The sequence below is a fragment of the Rhinopithecus bieti genome, unplaced genomic scaffold (genome assembly GCF_001698545.2).
Source record: "Rhinopithecus bieti isolate Rb0 unplaced genomic scaffold, ASM169854v2 scaffold_18353, whole genome shotgun sequence".
Lineage (NCBI taxonomy): Eukaryota > Metazoa > Chordata > Mammalia > Primates > Cercopithecidae > Rhinopithecus > Rhinopithecus bieti.
In genome coordinates this window covers 1,399,790-1,423,106 of record NW_016809465.1, presented here as the reverse complement: position 1 = coordinate 1,423,106, position 23,317 = coordinate 1,399,790, and the positions used below count along the sequence as shown (strand labels likewise).

The 23,317-nt window shown below is 37.5% G+C and overlaps 1 protein-coding gene across 1 annotated transcript in view; it reads left to right on the top strand.

Annotated features, from left to right (window-relative positions):
* Positions 1-23,317, top strand: part of SPATA16 (spermatogenesis associated 16) — a 264,944-nt gene that overhangs the window by 198,063 nt on the left and 43,564 nt on the right. The window contains 1 exon segment of the mRNA XM_017889485.1: positions 4,483-4,627. Within this exon segment, the coding sequence (XP_017744974.1) occupies positions 4,483-4,627 (145 nt within the window).

Genomic DNA, 23,317 nt, shown 5'->3' with positions numbered 1-23,317 from the left:
GGAGAGGAGAGGAGAGGAGAGGAGAGGAGAGGAGAGGGAGAGAAAGAAAGAGAAAGAAAGAGGCTCACACCTATAATCCCAGCACTTTGGGAGGCCAAGGCGGGCGAATCACGAGGTCAGGAGATCGAGACCATCCTGGCTAACACAGTGAAACCCCGTCTCTACTAAAAATACAAAAAATTAGCCGGGCGTGGTGGCGGGCGCCTGTGGTCTCAGATACTCCGGAGGCAGAGGCAGGAGAATGGCGGGAACCCGGGAGGCGGAGCTTGCAGTGAACCGAGATCGCGCCACTGCACTCCTGCCTAGGTGACAAAGCCAGACTCTGTTTTAAAAAAAAAGAAAAAAAAGAAAGAAGGAAAGAAAGAGAGGATGGGAGGTGAGTGGAGGGGAGGGGAGGAAGGAAGGAAAAAAAGAACAGAAAGAAAAGAAAGTTACATAATTCTACCATCCCCAAAATGTTTGAGGTTTATAGTTTCTGCCAGCTTAATTCTGGCTAGGTTGAGTGCTCTTAAAATTTTACCAGGAAGAATCGGCCCTCTTGAGTTTAGATGAGGGAGACAAATTTTGTTTCTTTCTTTTTTGCTGGTCATGTTTCCCTCTACTTTTATTGCTTTTCTTTTCCTCTGGATGGAATATCTCTCCTTTCTCTCCAGTGGTCTCTCTTGTACAGTCATCCTGGACAAGTTGATTTCTAAGGTAGCAAGGGGTTCTTTTTACTTAGCTACAGTACAAGGAGAAATTATTATAAGTTACTGTTTGTAGAGAAAATGAGCTGCCCACATACACTCTTGGCTTTTGTAACTTGGCTTTAAAACTTGATAAATGTGAGAGTAACAATAGAGAGTTATGAACTCCCAAATGTAAACACTTAATTTCAAAGCTTATTTTTGAGTAACAGCAGAGAAAGCATAATTAACAGCAATGTACATTTAACAACAGAGCACAAGGACTGATTGTTTTCTCCATTCTCTGCACACGTGCAACATTTACTGACATCACAGAAGTTCACAGGTCCAGAAAGAATGATTCAATTACAGAATATTTATGTTAAATTAAGAAGTATCATTTGAAATCTGCTTCCATTTTAATTATAGCTTATTTTTTACAACCAGAAATTCCTTGTCTGGTCTCTTCCTTTATTTGCAAAATCAAGGAAAATCTTTGATTATAAAAAGCAAATTAAAATCTATCTTTTATATTTTAATGTCTATGATTATATCAAATCATTCTAGGTTTTAAGTATAATTTTTTAATTTACACATATTAGACTCTTTAAAAGACAAGTCCAACTCTAAATTGCCAAATTATTATCATCACAAAATGAAAATTTAATCTTTGGTGTCTAAACACAAACAGTCAAAAAAAATCCTACTATTTTAATTAAATACAAAGGCTAAGTTTTTTCTAGTTTATTTCACTAATTAGTTATTCAATAATGCTATTCAATACCAATAATGCTGAAATATATGTATGTTATATATGTTATATATATGTTATATTACTCTATTTCTTTACAACAGCAACGTAGGATAGGCTCACAGCCTCAAGATTGTCTGTCTCTAGAAGAATAAGAAATATTAGTACATTAAAACACAAAAGGATGTTTCAGGATCCGGTGCAAGGGTCATCTGTATTCTCATGTCTACTCTATGTTATACTATTTCTTCCTGGGGCTATGATAATTTCCTTAAGAAACATCTCCATGGAGAATACAATTTCTATTTGTAAATTACATACTCTCTCTATTTACTCACCCACTTCCTTACCCATCATCTTCAGGTTGGAGAGCAGAATCCATGGAAGAACCCATCTCTATTGGTTCTCAGTGGAGAAAGAGGGAGGCCACTCTCCAGCGCATACCCTCCTGAGTGAGAGCCCTGTTAAGGCCCAAAGGCAACGCCTTGAGCATTAAGCCAAGAGTACAGATCCTTCAACGAGCAGATCAAGCTGCCACATGAAAACCTACACTTCTGCCACTTTTTGAAAAGCTGGTGTAGGTTCTTGGGCACGAGTCTTACCATCCCCACTGTGAGATGGCTTTGCCAAGCTACCCTGCCAGCAGTCACTTAAGCTGCCAGCAGTTGGAAAAGAAATGGGGTGGAGAGAGTGTTTTCTTCTATCCTGGCCTGACTAGGATATTGCTAATGTCTTTCTGGAAGCAAACTGGAGGATTAGGTACCTTTGCTAAATTTTTTAATCCAGAAATTAAAGCAAAATACCCTTCAGCAAGATATTCAGAGACCATCAGAAAGCTGTTTATGAGTTAGAAACTGTTATGGGCTAAATCGTATGCCTCCAAAATTCATCTGTTGAAGTCCTAACCCCTAGTACCTCATAGTGAGACTACATTCCATTAGCCCACACTCAGCCACAGTTGGAGATAGAATCTTTAAACAGGTAATGACATTAAAATGAGGGCTTTAGAGTGAACCCTAATCCAACATGAGTGCATGCTTATAAAAAGAGAAAATTAGAACACACACAAACACACATGCACACACACACACACACACATACACACACAGAGGAATGACCATATGAAGACACAGGGAAAGACAGCCATCTACAAGCCAAGTAGAGAGACCCTCAGAAGAAACCAACCCTGCTGACACCACAGTCTTGGACTTCCCATCTCCAGAACTGTGAGAAAATAGATTTCTGTTGTTTAAGCCACTCAGTCGGTGGTACTTTGTTGTAGCAACCCTAGGAGACTGATACAGGAACCAACAGCTTACAAAGGCAGTAAAGTCAGCCATGACCTTAGAACTGAGGTCTAGAGCAGCTTTCGTCCTTGGCACATCACTGCACACATGCCTGTGCAACCACACGCCTGATGGTCTGTACAGGCCATCCCAGAATCAGTTCCAGCAGTGAACATAGGTAAGCACCAAACTGGAGGAATTATTCCTCCTCCTCAGTATAAAGGATCTTCATTTTTGCTGAAGGACTAATACTTGGTGCCTAAACACCTTATTTGAGTTCCTAATCCACAACTCTGAATCCCAGACCTGCTGCCTGCATTATCCCCAGTAGCCTTCCAAAGCTGGCATCCAGGTCTCCACATCCAGCAATTCCTTGTCTGGTCTCTTCCTTTATTTGCCATGCACTCCATCACTAACTCCATCTGAGGGCTGGCTCTGGGTTTGGAAGAACTGCTATCTATTTTCTGTTCCCCATTCAGTTCCTTGAACTTGAACAGGACAATGTTGAAGGCAATGTAAGTTCTAGCATTCAATTATCCAATAATTTGTTGAATTTCATTCAGAAATTTGTCCACCACTAATTTTTACATAATTTTTAAGCTAATCTCAGAGAAAGGAAGACCCTTTGCATCCAGAAAATTATTGCAAAGCTGCTCTTTTACAAGCAATGTAGATAATCATAGAGGCATTCGGAGTCACTAAGAAATGAAGTAAGCAATGAACAAGTTTATTTAGACTTCTCAGTTTAAAATCAACTCCTTGTTGCTTTCATTATCAATGGAAAACTTGTTTTCAAAATACTATGATGGTAATAATGTAAATTGTTGTTTGTTAAATGGTTTTTTCTCTGTTGAAAAGCTTATATCTATTGTTTTTCCTTATTGTTTGTTGGCACCTTATTTGTCTGGGAGAATTTCATTCCTATAAATAAAAATGGATTGTTTTATAATATGCTTTTATGCCATATTGAAAAACTGAGGTAACCATAGACATTTCCACATTTTATTCAATGTGCAAGCCTCATTAGAAGGAAAAGTTGTAGGAAAGGAATAAATTCCTCTTAAAACTTCACATAACTTTCTTTTAGGTCTGTTACAAATAGTAATGGACCTATTTAAAACAGGAAGCTGAGGATGATGGCAGGGCTTTATCAAGAATGGTACATGAGCAAAAATAATGTAAAGAAACTTAAATAGCCAAAACCACCTTAAACTGCTCTTGTGATCTGGAGGGAAGGGAAGCTTTTCTAGGAAGAAGCTGAGGAAGGATATTTTTAATTCCAAAAGGCTTTCCCAGGTATTGGAAAAAGAAAACAAAAAATACCGTCTGTCTAGTTCATCATGCTATTTACAGAATATACTTTAGATATTTAATTTATTTTTTAAAAGAAATCTCTCCATATACAAATTGCTCACCAATGTCTGCTCAAGAGTAAGTTAATTATGTCAGACTTAAGAATTTGACTTTTAAAATCAAGTAAAAAAAATGACACCTTAAGGAATATAGAATTTATATTTTTATCTTAAAACAGCTCGTTTAGAGGTGCCTGTTTAACAAACTGTTCTTCATTTAATTGGTTTTTAAATATGAAAAATAGTATTTCCCAGAACTAATTAAAAATTTGTTCTATGAATATTCAAGACCAAAATATGTTATCTTTGCAGTACATGTATATAAGATTTTAAGTCATCCATAAAGGTTAAATTATATTTTTTATATTACATTCTTAAAAAGTCATATATTGTTATTGATGCCAAATGGGTTGTTTGTTTCATCTTAGGCCATGATTGAGGAGGCCATCACCAGAGCTGAATCTTTCTCAGTTATGTACACACCATTTGCGACAAAATAAGAGCTGATAAAATAGAAAAGTAAAAGATGTTTTCACAAAACTCATCCTGCATATGCAGAGTATATCTACACAGGTAAGATTCAATATCTTCAAGTTATCAGCTGATATTTTCTTTCCAATAAAACAAATACAGGGTTCTTTCTGGTTTATTAGTTTATTGCTTCTGTTTTAGGAGTACGCTGTTTTAATCTGATGACTTGAAATGGAAAGTAATTTTTAAGGTTTTAAATAAGGCTAGCCTTATGGTTCAGCACAATATTTCTTGTACTTTCTTTCTATATTTTAAGAAGTAGAGGTAAAACCTAGAAAATCTAACATTTGAAAAAATGGAGGAATGACCCGTGGTAAAATGCCATCTTTCCCTTTATCCTTTATTGGTAAAGGATAATCAGATGATTATAGTATTTTCCTGCTGATGGATTATTTTTCCAGTCCCTACTATTTCTACTTTTTCCCCCATTCTATCTCATACCTCAAACCTTCTCTCCTTATGCTCTTGAATCACTGGTATTCAAATGAGATCTGGAGAGCTAAGGGTCCCACAGAGGACACAGCCACTGGTATGATGTTTTTTCCCTTTTTTCATCTTTGGAAATCACTTGTTCTCCCGTGTTAAGAAAATCTCTAAATGCATACACCTGATATCGCATCCTTCTATTCAGGCCCCTTCATCCCTTCTCTCAGAACTTTGGGGCTGAGTCACTGAAGTATAATGTTAATAATGTACTCTATTATTGATCACGCTTAAGGCGCCAGACACTCTACATTCATTATCTCTTGTTATTCCCATAATCTATGAGATAAGGTGCTTCCCATTTAGGAACAAGAAAACAGTAACCAGAGAAGATGCATAGCTTTTCCAAAGATGCACAGCAAATTAGACAGGCCTTGGATGTGAACCCATGAACATGCCATCAAGCTACACTATTTCCATGTAACAAAAACATTAAATGTGGGTCCTACGGATTTCATATTTTTCTCCACATTCCCTCTTGCTCTTCAGAAGGAAGATGTTAAATAAATCCCACTAGTGATGACTGAATAGTAAATCCCTAAGGAACAATGGTAATTTGAGGGCAGAGAAAGGGAAGAGAAGAAAGCACAATACAGGCCATAGTAACCATTTGTGCTGATTGAGCATTTCATAAGAAAGTAGGTTAAAAAAAAAGTCTTTGAACTCATATTTTTTGCTAATTGCTACAAATTATTCATTACTCTTATGGGTATTTAAAGGATTTTTTGGAGGGCATACACTAGCAGCACATAAAAGTCATATCTATCTAGCATTATGGAAAAATGAGTCCGATTCAGTTATTTCCATTTCCACTCCCAGATCCATTGGTAATGAAGAGAAATTCATTGAGGAGATCACCAGTTTGCCAATTTCTCTTCTGGTAGAATAAATTTAGTTATATTTAACCTATTTCACAGAGCAGTCATGAAGATTAATTAATAGTTCAGATGCACCACTGCCAAGAGTTTAAAAACAATAATAACATTAATGAGCCAGACTCATGTCTCATGTAATTCCATCAAACCTGTTATCAAGATGAATTATGATCTGTTGGCAAGACGATTCATGCTAAAGAATCTTACACTTTGGGAGAGAAGATAATTATAAGTTACTAATGATTGTTTCTATTATTTTAAAATTACTAACTGCTAGAGTATGCTAGTGCTATATGAGAATCTTGATAGAAAAGACAGCTTCTGGAGGAGGAACGTGAGGTAGAGAAAGGAGTCTAGAATTTAAGTCTCATTGGGACTGATAAAGTTCTTTGCTCTGTGGAAATTGCGCTTTGGCTTAACAATGCTACTGCATCGGTGACATTATTTACCTCTGTTGCAAATTATTAAAGGGTTTCCCCAAAGCCATTGCTGGAATAATGGTGAAACAAGTGTTACTAACCATATGTGCACAGTCTCGGAGGTATAACTATTTTTCCCCTAGGCAATCCCCTAGGCAATGCTGTGTGAGGGCACACAGCATGGGAAGAGGAAAGGTCAGGTGTTATTTTTAGCTCTGGAGGCTTCTCCCAGAAGATGCAGAGAGGTATTTAGAGCTGTATCAGTAGCCAAAGGTAATAGCTAAGAAGTAAGTAACATAAAGACAGATAGGGCCTAGAAGAGTAGACACTTTGTTTTCTTGGCAGTTTCCAAAAACCAGAATCCTCTGGTATCTTTTGGCTGTATCTCCACCCATATTTCATCTTGAATTGTAATAACCCCCAAATGTCAAAGGCATGGCCAGGTGGAGATAATTGAATCATGGGGCAGTTTCCCCATACTATTCTCATGGTAGAAAATAAGTCTCACAAGATCTGATGGTTTTATAAATGGGAGTTCCCCTGCACAAGTTCTCTTGCCTGCTGCCATGTAAGATGTGACTTTCTTCCTCCTTTGCCTTCCACCATGATTGTGAGGCCTCCCCAGCCAGTGGAACTGTGAGTCAATTAAACCTCTTTCCTTTATAAATTATCCAGTCTTGTGTATGTCTTTATTAGCAGCATGAGAACAAACTACTGCATCCTCCTATTATCAGCCTTGTAGATAGAATTTAAGAAGCTTCTATCCTGATGAAAATTTATTCAACTGTTTATTGTAACATGTATTCATGCAACCAGTATGACTAGACAGTCACACAGCAGATGTGTGCGAACATAAGAGTCTATAGGTTTTACCTACCTATTTTCTTCTTTGCTCTGCCCAGAGCCAAAATATATTCTGTCTCATCCCAGGGCACTCCATATAATCCAGTCATTTCTAAAATTAATCTATCTTTAGAACCTATCTAACCACATTCACCAGTTTCCTTCTCCTTTTCATGGGTTTTTCTTCTCCTTGTGGTCTGGTTTAGCTTTTATAGAGCTCAAGCATACCCCATGTCCAAAAGGATCGGTGAACACATGAGGGAGACATCCTCTTCTCAATCTGTAGCAGGCTGGTACAGCTGCTTATCAGATGGCTGGTGATACTTGAGATCAGCTCTGGTGTCTTGAACAGGACCTCATGGATTCATTTATGTGGCCCATTAAGTGACTCAAGACACCTACATGGATTCTCCATTCTGTTTATTGGTGTAGTTGCTTCTTCATATGTACACCAATCACCCTTACCATACCAGTTGGCCCAAACTAGAGCCACTCTCTGAGATTTCCTCTTACTGCTGGACTGCTGACTTGTGAACTCAGCCATTTTCTGAGTCTTACTCAATAAATCCCCTCCATTCCAGAGGAGACTGAAAGTCGTCATGGCCCTCTCTTCAACTGGCTGTGTTACTCTGCCATTTTTCCCTTGCTGCATGCTCCAGCAAGCCAGGACCCTTAGGACAAGAAGAGGATCTACAGCGGAGATTGGGGTGGGGGTGAGGGTGGGGTGGGGACGGTTGTTCATCTATTTATTTATTCAGCGAACATTTATTTACACAGTACTCTAGGTGGTGCTGAGAATATACCTGCTCCTAAGAAAGGATCCAACTTTAGTAACTTACACTTCAGCATGAATATTTGACTATATTTTTCCCTTTTCCTAGAGATAATTTTCATCTAAAACCAAAGCTCTAATTGTGGAGTAGAAGGCTGACTCTAATTAAAAGAATTAGGTAGGATAAATAGAGCAGTTTGACAATAGAGGTTGTTGCCACTTAATATGGCAAAAACTGGCTAGTTGTTTACCAAACTGTTTTATTTATTTATTTATTTATTTATTTATTTATTTATTTATTTATTTTGAGATGGAGTCTCACTCTGTCACCAGACTGGAGTGCAGTGGCATGATCTCAGCTCACTGCAACCTCCGCCTCACAGGTTCAAGCGATTCTCCTGCCTCAGCCTCCCAAGTAGCTGGGACTACAGGTGCACGCCACCACACCCAGCTAATTTTTGCATTTTTACTAGAGACGGGGTTTCACCATGTTGGCCAGGATAGTCTCTATCTCCTGACCTCATGATCCTCCCACCTTGGCCTCCCAAAGTGCTGGGATTACAGGCATGAGTCACCGTGCCCAGCCCAAACTGTTTTCTTTTTACCTCGGTCATAAATCTAGAATCCATTTCCAGCCTCCCTTCCAGTTAGATGAAGATTTCTGACTGAGTAATGGTCAAGGGAAAACGGACAGATATAATATATGTCACATCCAGGCCTGGCCCATAAAGCCCCCCTATGTAAAAGTGTCTTTCCCCATCCACTGGCTGAGTAGAGAGAAGCATGGAAAGGGGCTGCAAAACAAAAGAAGCTAGATTCCTGAATGTCTGTGTAGATGGTCACCCTCCGAACACTCTGAACACTCACATGAACAAAAAACACAGTTATCTGTCTTTAGACCACTGAGATTTGGAGTTTCTTTGTTAAATCTGGTAACTTTAACATCTTTATCTGCCCTGTATCATAACAAGTAGGCAGCTTCCTACTCCAACTACAGTGTATACAACAAGTTCTTGCTAACTCGATCAAATAAACACTCATCCACATGCAACCTACTCCATCCTCAAAAATACTCAGCGTTTGTACATACATCTATTCTTCTCACACTCCCCTCTCCACAGACAGCTACAGATGATGTTTTCATAAACATGTGTTTGTACCCACCCACAGAAAGATAATGTTTCCAGAGAGATACTGATGCTCCAAGAGATAAAATGCAATTATCAAGCTTTCACTGCAGCAAGAGAAATGGAGGCTATATGTAAGAATTTCTAAATTATGGAAGTCATCTAAATAAATAATCAACAGATGAAGGTCATACAATCTGTACCTTGAAGATTTTGGATGAAGAGTCTACCTATCAAAGTTTTGCTGGAGAAGTAATTATTATCATTAAAACTTGGAGACTAGCATATTTAATTCACCCAGTGAAGGCTGGCAAGCAAACCTCCAACTCAGAAACTCTGCCCAACTTTAGGTCACCTTAACCAAGCATAGATAGTGTTGAGTTTATTGCTCCCTGGTCACGTGACAGTGCCATGAGCCCAGCATAAGCTGGCAGAGGTGCTGGTGATGAGCAGGAAGAGTAGTCACAATGGACCTCCTCCAGGCAGTATTTTCTCTCCAGCCAGCCCCCAATTCACAGTCACCCATGTCAGGGATTTCCCCAGGAAAACAGACAAAAGGGGGAAAAGCATAAAATTAACTCATTCTGAAATGTATTTAGGTTTAAATTTTAAAAAAAATTATTGAATAAGCCAATCACATTATATATTAACTCTACAGTGATTTATCAGGAGAAAATCCATTCACCTTCAGTGGCAGGTATAGGATTATATTACCCATATAATTTCTATGAGACTGATGAGGGAGAGTTAAAATTCAAACCTGCCTTGTAGAATAACCAGGTTTATACATGCTCAGGAACTTACTGTGCATCCTTTGCTGTTTCAGGAATATAATAAAACCCACCAAAATCTTAAAGTCATATTATAATAGAGTTGTATTGTATTATATTTCATGGAGAAAAAAATTACTGATCTTTTTTAGCAGTATAGCTATCCATTTTTATTATTTAAGAAAAAAACCTGGCTTGATTCATACAGAGTAGTCAGGGTATATAAAACAAATAATAATTTACCAGCCCCAGAATTTTTATGTTTTCACTTATAAAGATTTGACTTGAGATTTTTATTCATATATTCCAATGAAATAATGCAATTCTGCATCATTCTTATTCTTGCATGGTTGTATTTTAATAATAATAAAGTAATACAATCAGCATATCCTGTCTCCTCTTGATGAAAATATCAAGATTTATTTGCTAAGTAAATAAATAATCAGTAATGGATCTGTGGTTAGTAATGTTTAATAGAAAAGTTTTCTGGATCAGATATCAATTACTTTAACACTTAGGTGGATAGAGTCATATTTTGTCTTTCCAATGCAATTTGAATCCCAAGAGTAAATATGTATGCTTGGATAAATAATATATTGTTTTAAGATAGACGTTTAAAAATAACTTTACATTGAAATTTATAACCTTGTTCTTGTTCAGTCATCATTTACCAGTAAGAATAATACATTCTTATGGCCTCTAAAACATGAAGTTAACATTTCTCATTTTATTCTTTCTTCTTTAAATTATTGTAATTTTATCATGATCAAGAGTTTTCAAACTATTTTCCTCTTTGTAACTAGTTTTCTCAAATAGAAAAAGTTATAGAATTAAACAGTCTTCATCCCCAATATTTATGAAAGTGTTAAAGTCAGGTTGGTTATAAGATGATAAATCATCTAATATTTGCACCACAGAATTCTTCTTAGAATCAGAAAATCATTCCCAAGGTAAAGAAATCCCTCACATATGGGGCTAAATTCTCTGTTCTTAAAATATTAAAATGTTGACCTTCCCAATGGGAAGTGTGGTGCTCTGGCATTGCTCCATCTAATGGAGTTCACCTCCATGTAACCACTTCTCAACCAGCAGTTCACTTGTCCTTTGCATTAGCAGGTGATAGTGCTGTTTGCCTCTGGTCTCCATCATCCACTGCACCTGAAATCCCTGAAACTATAATACCTCTTGCTTAGCATATTGCCCTAGGGGATCCCACTGAAGAAGGCAGGCAGATTGCATTTAAAGAAACAGCAGTCAGCCGGGCGCGGTGGCTCAAGCCTGTAATCCCAGCACTTTGGGAGGCCGAGACGGGCGGATCACGAGGTCAGGAGATCGAGACCATCCTGGCTAACACGGTGAAACCCCGTCTCTACTAAAAATACAAAAAAAAAAAAACTAGCCGGGCGAGGTGGCGGCGCCTGTAGTCCCAGCTACTCGGGAGGCTGAGGCTAGGAGAATGGTGTGAACCCCGGGAAGGCGGAGCTTGCCAGTGAGCTGAGATCATGCCACCTGCACCCCACCCGGGCGACAGAGCGACACTCCGTCTCAAAAAAAAAAAAAAAAAAAAAAAAAAAGAAACACGCAGTCAATAATACAAAACAAGTGGAAGTAATGTAAGTTTTTCCTTCCGCCTCTCAAGAAAGCCCATGAGTTGAGGTAGGGTAGGGCAGTTGTAATGGGGTATGTGGTAGAAATTAAACAGGTATTGTAAGTATTGTATCCGTAATGCTCAGCAAAACCTTGTAAAATGCACATGTACATAAACACAAACATTCACATGGCAGCTTCCCTCAATCTCCTTTCCTACTCAAAATTCTCCAGGTATGTCCTTTAAATTTATTCCCTCATGAATTGATGAGTCTCTTCCAGTGTCATTCTTGATGGTCTTACCAGTTTCTCAGGTTCTTACCCATCCCCACTATCTCAGTCTACATAAGAAAGTCCCATGACCATTTCCAAACAAGCAGAACTCATTTTAGCAGGTGAGGGAGTTCTCAATATGAGTGAGGTAAGTGCTCAACCGTTAACACTTTATTTTTCCTGAATCACTTTACTTATGCTTTCTAATATAGCCTCTCTATAACAATATAGTTAATCATTAGGTGCTGCAGTCTAATAAATCATGCAGCCGAGCATTAAAATCCCTGAAGACTCAACTCTCAGTAGTATATAACAATTTTAAATTGAGAATTTTAAAAAATTTTGAAGTCAATGTTGCACAGAATTGCAAATTTTTTATTTTGTAGAGTTATCTTTTATTCTTTGCATATTCAGCATCTAAATCCTATTTATTTCTCCTCGAATACTTGACTCACAATAATCTACACCTTATGAGCATTAGCATTTTCTTGCTGATCTTATAGTCTACAAATAATCACTGTATTTTACAACTAAAATAAAGCCCCATCCAACCCATTTATTTATTTATTTATTGCTTTTAGTAGTTTTATTTTTTAAAACATTTTATGGTATCACACACATATAAAAATCCATTTTTAAATGCAGCTTAACTAATTTATTATGGAGTAAACATCAAGTCAGAACAGAAAACATTTTACCAGCTCTCCAGATATCCTTTACTGGCCCTTTCTTAATCCCAAACAACTCCCTACTCCCTACCAAGGTAACTACTGTCCTAAAGTTTAGAGTAATTACTTTTTTACTTTACAGCATTACCACCTATCTACTCCTAAACTCTAGACTTCAATTTGCCTGCTTTGAAATGTTATAAACATGAAATCATAGAGTAGATGCTCTTTTGTATCTGACTTCTTTTGCTCAATAATTTGTTTATGAACTTCTTCCATGTTGCAAAAAGCATTAGTTTATTCATTTTCATTGCTGTGTAATATTCTGTCCTATGAATAGACAGGTCTGGTGTTGATGAAATCCCTCAGCTTGGCTAGGCATGGTGGCTCACCCCTATAATTCCGACACTTTGGAGGCTGAGGTGGGAGAATCACTTGAACCCAGGAGTTCAAGACCAGCCTAAACAACATAGCAAGACCACCATCACTACAAAAAAATTAAAAATTAGCTGGACATGATGGTGCACATCTGTAGTCCCAGCTACTTGGGTGGCTGAGTAGGAGGGTCACTTTAGCCTGGGAGGTCAAGCCTGCAGTGAGCTGTGATCACACCACTGAACTCCAGCCTGGGTGACAGAGCAAGACCCTGTCTCAAAAAAATAATAATAATAAAAATTAAAAGAAAAAAAAGAGAAAAAGAAATCCCTCAGCTTTTGTTTGTCTGGGAAAGTCTTAATTTCTCCTTTGTGCTTGAAAGATATTTTTTACCAGATACACTATTCTAGGGTAAAATACTTTTTCCTTCAGCACTTTTAATATGTCATGCTACTTGGACCTGGCCTATTAGGTTTCACCGAGAAGTCGACTGCCAGACGTATCGAAGCTCTTTTGTATGTTATTTCTTTCTATTCTCTTGCTGCTTTTAGAATCCTTTATTTATCCATGGCCTTTGGGAATTTGATTATTAAATGCCTTGAGGTAGCCTTCTTGGGGTTAAATCTGCTTGGTGTTCTATAACCTTGTACTTGAATATTGCTATTTTTCTCTAGGTTTGGAAAGTTATTACCATTTTGCAGAACTTCTACCTCAATCTCTCTCTCTCCCTACTTCCTCTTTAAAGCCAATAACTCTTAGATTTGTACTTTTGAGATTATTTTCTAGATCTTGTAGGCATGATTCATTCTTTTCTCTTTTTTTAATTTTACTTTAAGTTATGGGATACATGTGCAGAACGTACAGGTTTGTTACATATGAATATATGTGCCATGGTGGTTTGCTGCACCTATCAACCCATCATCTAGGTTTTAAGCCCCACATATATTAGGTATTTGTCCTCTCCCTCCCCATGCCCCCTACTCCCTGACAGGCCCCAGTGTGTGATGTTCCCCTCCCTGTGTCCATGTGTTCTCATTGTTCAACTCCCACTTACGTGTGAGAATATATGGTGTTTGGTTTTCTGTGCCTGTGTTAGTTTGCTAACAATGATGGTTTCCAGCTTCATCCATGTCCCTGCAAAAGACATGAACTCATCCTTTTTTATGGCTGCATAGTATTCCATTTCTAATCAGCACCTTCACCCCCACACCACTGTGTTGCTATTGTAAACAATGCAGATGGTTGTTCGATATTTTGGGAATGCAAACCAAACATAAGCTAATGTGGAGAGGTGTTTCTGGAAAGGTATGAACAAATCGAGTCAAACCTACATGTACTCAAGAGTGTGCATTACATAAAGGAAATCCAAGGTGGGTTCCCTGGTGCCTTATTTAGTTGGTTTAATGAGGTCATGTTTCCCTGGATGTTCTTGATGTTTGTAGATGTTTATCAATGATTGGGCATAAAGAGTTTATTTGAAGAGTTATTCAAGAGGTGTTTATTGTTGCCTTTGCATTCTGGGCTTGTTTGTACCTATCCTTTCTGGGAAAGTTTTCCAATTATTTAAAGAGAATTGAGTGTTGTGATCTAAATCTTTGGTCCCTACAGCCACCTCTGCATTAGGAGACACCCAAAGTCCTGTAACACTGTGACTCTGGCAGACTTGTAGAGGTACCACTTTGGTGGTCTTGGGTAAAATCCAGAAGCATTCCCTGGATTACCAGGTAGAAGCTCTAATTCCTCTCTTTCCTTTCCTCTAACAAATGGAGTCTATCTCTCTGTGCTGAGCTGTGGGAGAAGCTTGGGAAGAGGTGATACAAGCACTCTTATGGCCACCACAACTGGGACTGCACTGGATAAGATGCAAAGGCAGTAAAGCACTGGGTCCCACCCCAAGATCCACCAAGTCACTACCTGGCTACTGCCTATACTCACTCAAGGCCGACGGGCTATTCAGTCCACAGGTGGTGAATCCAGCCAGGCTTACATCCTTCCCTTCAGGGTGGTGAGTTCCCTGCTGGCCCAACTCTAGTCCAGAAATGCTGTCCATACTCCAGGGCCTGGAGAGGGGAACCTTTGGAATCTTCTTGGTGCTATGTTCTACTGTGGCTGAGCTGGCACCCAAGCCACAAGACAAAATCCTTCCCATTTTTCTGTCTCATTTTCTCATACAGAAGGAGTCTCCCCCTGGGGCCATTGCTACCCAGGCTCACGGCTAGTACTGCCTGGCTACTGTCAATGTTCACTGAAGGCCCAAGAGCTCTTCAGCCAGCTTGTGGTGAATGTTCCCAGGGCTGGGTCTCTCCTTTCAGGCCAGGAGGCTTCCCTCTAGCCCAGGGTGAATCCAGAAATGCTGTCCAGTAGCCAAGGCCTGAAATTGGGAACCACAGGAGCCTGCTTGACTGAGCTGGTGCCCAAGCTGCAAAACAGAGTCCCCTTTACTCTGCTCTCTCCTTTCCTCGAGGAGAAGGAGTCTCTTCCCATGGCTACCACAGCTGGGAATGTGCTGGGTCACACCTGAAGCCAGTAGAGGCCTGGGTTTTACCCAAGGTGCTCAGTGAGTACTCCCTGGGTACTTCTGATGTTTACTCAAGGCCCGAGTGCTCTTTAATCAGCAAGTGTTGAATCCTGCTAGGACTGGGTTCTTCCCTTCAAGGCAGCAGGTTCCCCTCTAGCTCAGGTTGTGTCTAGCAATGTTGTCTGAGAGAATAGTGCCCTATCCTGTGGCTGGGCTGGTATCCAAGTTGCAAGACAAAGTCTTCTTTACTCACCCCTCTCCCTTCCTGAAGCAAAAGGAAGGAGTCTATCCCAGAGCTGTGAGCTGCACTACCTGTGGTTGGGGGAGAAGTGACACAAGAACTCCCATAGCCACCACCCCAGCCGGTGTCTCCCTAGCGTCATTTACCCCAAGTCCACTGACTCCAAGCCCAGCATAGTGCCAGATGTACCCCAGAATTTAGGTCCTTGAAGCCTAGACTACCTTTCAAGTTTATTTAGAACCCCAGAGCTTCTTTAGCCCATGGTGGTGGGGCTAGCCAGAATTCAGGTTCTGACCACTGGGATGGAGAATTCTCCCTTGGCTAGGGCTGATCTAAATGCTCTCTCCATGGATGCTGACTGGGTTCTGCCCCCATGTTGCTTTCCATTGCGACAAGGCAGCACTGAGTTCCAATACAAAGTCCCACAATTACTGTATTCTCCCTCCACCATGCACACAGAGTCTCTCTCTGCGCCACTTGGCTGCTGCCAGGGAATGGGGGAGGCGTGACATCAGCAATTCAAGACTATCAAGTACTGTAGTGGCTCATCTAATTTTTTGTTCCATGAAAGTGTTTCTTGTATGGACAGTTGTTCAATTTGGTGTTCCCATGAGGGAGACAATCACTGGAGAGTTCTGTTTGGACATCTTGCTCTGCCTCCTCCTTCTTATTAGCTCTTTGATGTTCTTAGAAAAATCTACTTTTTAGATTTCTTCTAGGAATATTAGTTGTCTTCAGAAAGAAGGTTTGTCCAATTTGTCTGTTTTGAGATTACAAGAATCAGAAGCTCCTATTTTTTTAGTTATGTAATACTTGAAATATGCTAAAAGACACAAAAATAATATAACGAACACCTACATAATTACCACCTTATTTGAGAAATAAAACATTAAAAGTATTGTATAGTTGAAGTTCCCAAGGTTTTTCAGATCCTAATCTCCTCCCTCCCCTCCAGAGGTAATCACTATCATAAATTTGTTTGTTATTCCTTTTTTATTGTAGTAAAATATACACAACATAGAATGTACCATTTTAAACACTTTTAAAGTGTACAGATCAGCAGCATTAACTACATTCACATTATTGTGCAACTATTACCACCATCCGTCTACAAAACCTTTTCATTTTCCCAAACTGAAACTCTACCCATTAAACAATAACTCTCCATTTTATTCTCCTCCCCGCCAATCCCCTAGCAAACACTATTCCATTTTCTGTCTCTATGAATTTGACAGCTCCAAGTGGAATCATGTAGTATTTGTCCATTTGTGTCTGGCTTATTTCACTTAGTATAATGTCTTCAAAGTTCATCCATGTTGTAGCTGATGTCAGATTTTCCTTCCTTTCTAAGGTTAAATAATATTCCATTGTATATGTATATCACATTTTGTTTATCTATTTTTCCATTGAGAAAATCTTGGTGCTTCCACCTTTTGGCTACTGTGAAACATACTGCTGTGAACACGGGTATACAAGTATTTCCTTGCTTTCAATTGTTTTTGGTGTGTAAATTGCTGGATCATATGGTAAATCTATTTTTAATTTTTTGAGTGTCACGTCATTTCTTGTGGTGGCCACACCACTTCACATTCTCACCAGAAGTGCATGAGTGTTTCAATTTCCCCATGTCCCCATCAACACTCGTTATTTTCTGGTTTTTGGTAATAGCCATCCTAACAGACATGAAGTGGTATCTCGCTGCTGTTTTGATTTGCATTTCCTTAATGATTAGTGATGCTGAGCATCTTTCACGTGCTTATTGGCCATTTTTATGTCTTCTTTGAAGAAATGTCTGTTTAAGTCCTTTCCTGATTTTTTAATTGAGTTGTTTTTTGTTGCTGTTTTTGAATTGTAGTTCTTTATGTATTCTAGATACAAATTCTTTGTCAGATTATGATTAGCAAATGTTTCCTCCCATTCTATAGGTTGCCTTTTCACTGCATTTCCGTGACTGTTCATTAGGTTGAACATCTTTGTTGTCATTATTTGTCCTGTGGTTACATTTCCTTAAAAATAAACAGAATTTTAAAATTTGCAAATGTATAAAAATGGTATTTTTACCATTTCTATATTCCTACAATTTGCATGTTTGTACCCTTTGTTCATTTGGGTTTTTTGAATAGTTTTATTATTGATTTCTTGGAGTTTTTATATTTTATCTCATTAAGAAGCTTGACTTTGCTGTGGTGACTTTTGATGAAGTGAGATTTAAATTTTAATGTTATTTTATAATTTTGTTTCTGTTTTTGTTTTCGCTTTTGTTTTTGAGATGGAGTTTTGCTCTGTCACCCAGGCTGGAGTGCAATGGCGCAATCTTGGCTCACTGCAACCTCTGCCTCCCAGGTTCAAGCAATTCTCATACCTCAGCCTCTCGAGTAGCTGGTATTACAGGCATGTGCCACCATGCCCGGCTATTTTTTGTATTTTTAGTAGAGACAGGGTTTCACCATGTTGGCCAGGCTGGTCTCAAACTCCTGATTTCAAGTGATCTGGCTACCACAGCCTAATAGCTTGTAGTTTGGTGTCATATTTAAGAAATCCATCCCTGTTCCAGTACCTAGATATTCATTCTTTCTTTTCGGTTTGTTCATTCTTCTACTGTTATGGCTAGGAACACAACACAAGGTTGAATAAAGGAGTGATAGCAGGCATCCACATGTTGTTCCAGAGTTAAGAGTTTTAAATTTCCACCACTAACTATAAAGTTTGCTGTAGATTTTTGATAAGTATTCTTTATCAGGTTTAAAAAGTTGTCATTTATTCATATTATGCCAGATGTTTTAACATTATCGAACCTTTCTATTGTATCCTTTTTCTTACATTTAACTCCTTTCTGCTTTTGTATTTATTATTTCTTTTATGTCCTGTTTTGGAAACTTATTCTTTTATTGCTTAATTTTCTTCACTGAATTCTGGGGTCAATAATTGTTAACACTCTCCCTCGTTTTTAGTAAAGACTATCAATTTCTCTCCAATAATGATTTTATTGTGCGCTAAAATTTTGTAAAACATTTTCATTGTATTTCATCTCAAAATATTTTCTCACTTTCATTATGAAATCTTCTTTGAGCCATGACTTACTTACACAGTTTTTAATGTCTGAATGTATAGAAATGTTTAGCTATCTTTGTTATTAATTTTTAACCTAATTGCATCATGTTCAAAAACATAAGTCTAAATTTTAATAATCCCTGAAATTGTTAAAGTTGGTTTATGCCCTAATATATGGTCAACTGTCATTAATATACCATTTGTGCTCAAGAAGAAGAATGTCATTTTTTAATTGTTGAATGCAGGGTCACTTGAGGTCAGAAGTTTGAGACCAGCCTGGCCAGCATGGTGAAACCCCATCTCTACTAAAAATACACACAAAAAAATAGCTGGCCATAGTGATGCATGTCTGTAGTCCCAGCTGCCTGGGAGGCTGAGGCAGGAGAATGGCTTGAACCCAGAAGGTGGAGGATGCAGTGAGCCGAGATCATGCCATTGCACTCCAGCTTGGGCAACAGAGCAAGACTGTGTCTCAAAAAATAAATAAATAAATAAATAAATAAATAAATAAAGTCCCAGGCCTCCTATGCTTCTGACCAAGCAACCATAAATCAAGGGTTCTCATAATCCCCATCTCAGCTTTGACAATTTGTTAGACCAACTCACAAAACTCAGGACTTACCATTTAGCAACATAGTAGCAACAAAATACCATAATAGCAACAAAAACAGTCAATGAAGTAATAGCAAGCAAGGGATACAACTTAGAAACAGCCAAATGAGAGAGAAGCATGTATAAAGAAATGCATGACAGAGGAGGGAGGGTGCACAGAGCTTTCATACCTTCTCTGGGAATATTACCCTCCTAGAATGTGTTCACCAACCCAGAAGTTCTCCAAGCCCTGCTGTTGAGAAGTTTTTATTGAGATTTCATCATGTAGGCATGATTGATCAAATAATTGACTATTAGTGATTAACTCAGTCTTTAGTCTCTCTTTCCTCCCTGGAGGTTGGTTGGTTTTTCTAGTGACCAGCCCCATCCTGAAGCTATTATAGGCCTTCCAAATGCTGCCTCATTAGAACAAAAGACACTCCAATCATCCTTATCATTCAGGTAATTCTAAAGGTCTTAGGAGCTTTGCAGAAACTAGGAAGAAAGACCAAGCATCTTTCTACGATACCACACTACCTCCCACTCATTGAAAATTGTATATTTGAGTGTTTTTCCACTCTTGTGTGTAAGGTATAAGCCATTATTCAGTGGGGCTTGATCTGTGAGCATCCTGTGCAGTCTACAGTAATTTTGCGTCCTTCCCCAGAGAATTTTCTTTTGCTTTTTCTATATCATAGAATGTTACCAATCAGAGCAGTTTGTTCCTAGACATGAGAGTTCCTAAACTACCCAGGTAGCATAAACTCAAACCTTAACCCACATGCTTATAGTTAAAATTCCCAGAGGAAAAAAATTTCTAGTCTAGGCCCCAAACAATTCAAACAAATTTATTCTCCTTTTGTCAACCGTTAAAATTTTTATCTCTCTCATTTTACTCATATCCCGATCTCACCCTAATTTAATAATGTACCGTGCTGTATTATAATTGACTATTTACTTGTATACTATAGGCACCAAATAGTAAACAACACCATGCCCTCTATTATCTTACCTTTTCATTCTAATGTCTGACATATATTTATAGATTCTTGCAAGAAGAGCCTAAAAATATTTGTCAAGTAAATTAGATAATCAAATTATCAAAATTATATATCTTGCTAAGCTTTTTTTTAAGTTTTTTTTTTTTTTTTTTTTTTTGCTATTATGGATCAAACCATTGTTTTCAATATACTGCATATTTTATTATATCTACATATTTCGGGTTTTTTCATCTTACATGGTTTCTTGTTTGCGTGTTTGTTTGAGATGGGGTCTCAAACAATGGCTATTTTTAAGTGGCTATTCGCAGGTATGCTCATAGCACATTACATCATTGAACTCCTGGCCTCAAGCAATCCTCACACCTCAGCTTTCTAAGTAGGTAGGACTATAAACATGTACCACCATGTCAAGATTTAAATCTTACATGTTTACTTTTATATATTTTCTTTTTTGACACCTTAGTGAACTCTTGTCTATACTAACTGATTTTCAGTTTATCCTCTTGGATTTTCTACAACCATCTATTATTAAGTAATAATACAGTGATCTCTTTACTTCCAATATTTATATCTCTCGTTTTTATTTCAGGTCTTATTACTTTGTCCTAAAGTTCCAAAGCTGTAGATAATAATAATAGTGGTCAAAAACAGTTATTTTGTTACTGAGGGTAACAGGAATAAAACAGATCAAAAGTTGTTTCATCACAACCAAACTAACTACTAATAGTGAAGAGTGCATAGCAATATCTAATATCTATATATCAAGGTGTCTGTTCTTTTAGATTTCCAAATATAAAGCAGCATCTCATTTCAAGTTCTAAATCAAAGCCTTGCTTTCAAAATTGGTACATATGTTAACTGCAGGAAATTTCTGATAAGATTATTTGCTTATGAATCATGATAATTCATGAGTAATAATTTTGTAGATGATAATTCTTTGTTTTTAAGTTATCATTAATAATACAGCTTATTACATGAAAAGTTGTAGTAGTTATAAACCAATTTCAACAAAAAGCAAAAAAGAAAGTCTCTGTTCTCAGGAAAGGAAATCGCTGTGCTTTTCTGTGATTATAGAAGTTTTTTAATTAAGAACATTGTGAATGACATATTTGTTCCTCTTTTAGCAAATATACAGGACTTCATAAAATACATTTTGTGTATTAATCTTACTTACGGTTTCATCATCTATTTTTAATTTTTCTTTTGATCTATTTTCTTCAAATACACTACTTTACACTTTTTCTTATCTCATATGAATTTATGTAAGGCAAGTCATTACACTTCCAGAACAAAGGGAAATATAAACAAACAAACAAGTGAATAGGTTACCAGTCCGGATAGAAAGGAAAATTAAGGCTTTGAGATCACATGACTTTTATTGTACAATTTTTAAATTAACTACCAAATAATCATTTTCTGTGAGATACAGAATTTAACCCAAAGTGGGAAAATAGTAATTATAATTTAAGTCAAGAAAGATTATGTTAAACATTTATTATTTTTATTATACTTATAAATGTAAGTTTAGTTACCAGTGATAATATTATAACATTTATTATTTTTATTATACTTATAAATTACCAGTGATAATATTATAATAATGTTGTAATAATGGCATCACCAGGATGTATTCAATATTGCTATATTTGTGCTAGCCATTAAAAGTAATAATTCCAAATCCCCCAACTGTTATCTTTCTTAAATAAGAAAAACTTTCTTCCTAGAAATTCAACATGACAGTTTCATCTCTGTCTTACATCTCAGCTATAGTAAGGATCCTATATTATTTGTAAGATATATTGAACTACTAGCTAAACTCCTGTATGAGAAATCTTTTGTTTCAAGTGGTAGGAATCACAGCTCAAACTGACTTACTGAAGTCAGTTTTAAAGGGGTAGAACACATTGGAACACATTGACTTACATAACATGAAGATCCACAGGTGGGACTGCTTTTAAGCACAGCTTGATCCAACCAATAGCTCACTTACTGTCTCTCAGCACTCCGTTTCCACAGTCAACTTGAGAATTTATTCTCAAATTCTACCCGGTGTTCCGCTAACTCTACCATGCCCTCAAGTGCTAGGTTCTTGAAAAAAATAACAACATTCTCAAATGTCATTACAGATCTCAAATCTCCCTGTACCAAGGAACAGGAGTGCCCCTTCCACACAATTCCAGAAGCCCACTCTTTTGCATTGGCCCAAACTGCATAATATGCTTATGATTGAACCAATCACTGGGAGCGAGGGAAATGGCATGGATTTATTGACTTGGTCAGTTGGGTCTCCCTTTTAGAGTAGGAGGTGATTGAGAGAATTAACCAAGGAATAATAAGGGGAGGAGGAGAGAAATGCATGCAGATAGCCAATTAACCAGTGATCATTCCAACTCTCAGACAGTACAACAAGACATCAGTTTATTGGAATTATAGCAACATTGTATTATTTCAGTGATAGTGAGTCTAATAAATATTGAGGAGGAATAGCCATAACTTTAATGTTTGTATTGTCTCTAGTCTACTTTGATAAAAGTAGGATCAAGGAACTTCAGTGTAATAAAGCCCAAAATAAAGATCCAGTACGGTTCATTAAACATAAAACTTTGGAATCAGTAAGAATTTCAAATGAAAGAGAAACGAACTGTGTGTAAAATTCCTGCGGGATTATGTGTCTTTCTAAGTTTGTATGTGTGTTGCAAGAGAAAACTTAAATATGCAAAAATTGATCTTGGAGAAGTAGACCAGCAACCTGAAGTGAAAATTAGGAATCGCGGGAATGAAAACCAGTTTTTTTCTATTTCTGTCTATAACTCTGAAATTACAATGAAGGTCAAAGGGAAATATAATTTATTGCACAATTTATTATCTATATAGTATACATATGACTTTCTCAGATATCAAATACAAAACTCAAAATATACTATCTGTTTCTAAAAGTAGAAGCCATTTTATTATTTATGGGGGGCGATAATAATAACTTTGCTTCAAAGTTGCTACCTTTTGCTATTTTCTTACTGATGTAAATTTGTGGATAACTTCCAAGATAGAAGTATTAGCACTAAAAAGAGTACAAAATAAAACTCAGAACATGATTGAGGAAGAAGTAATGACAAAGTGTTGGCATTATGAAGATACTAT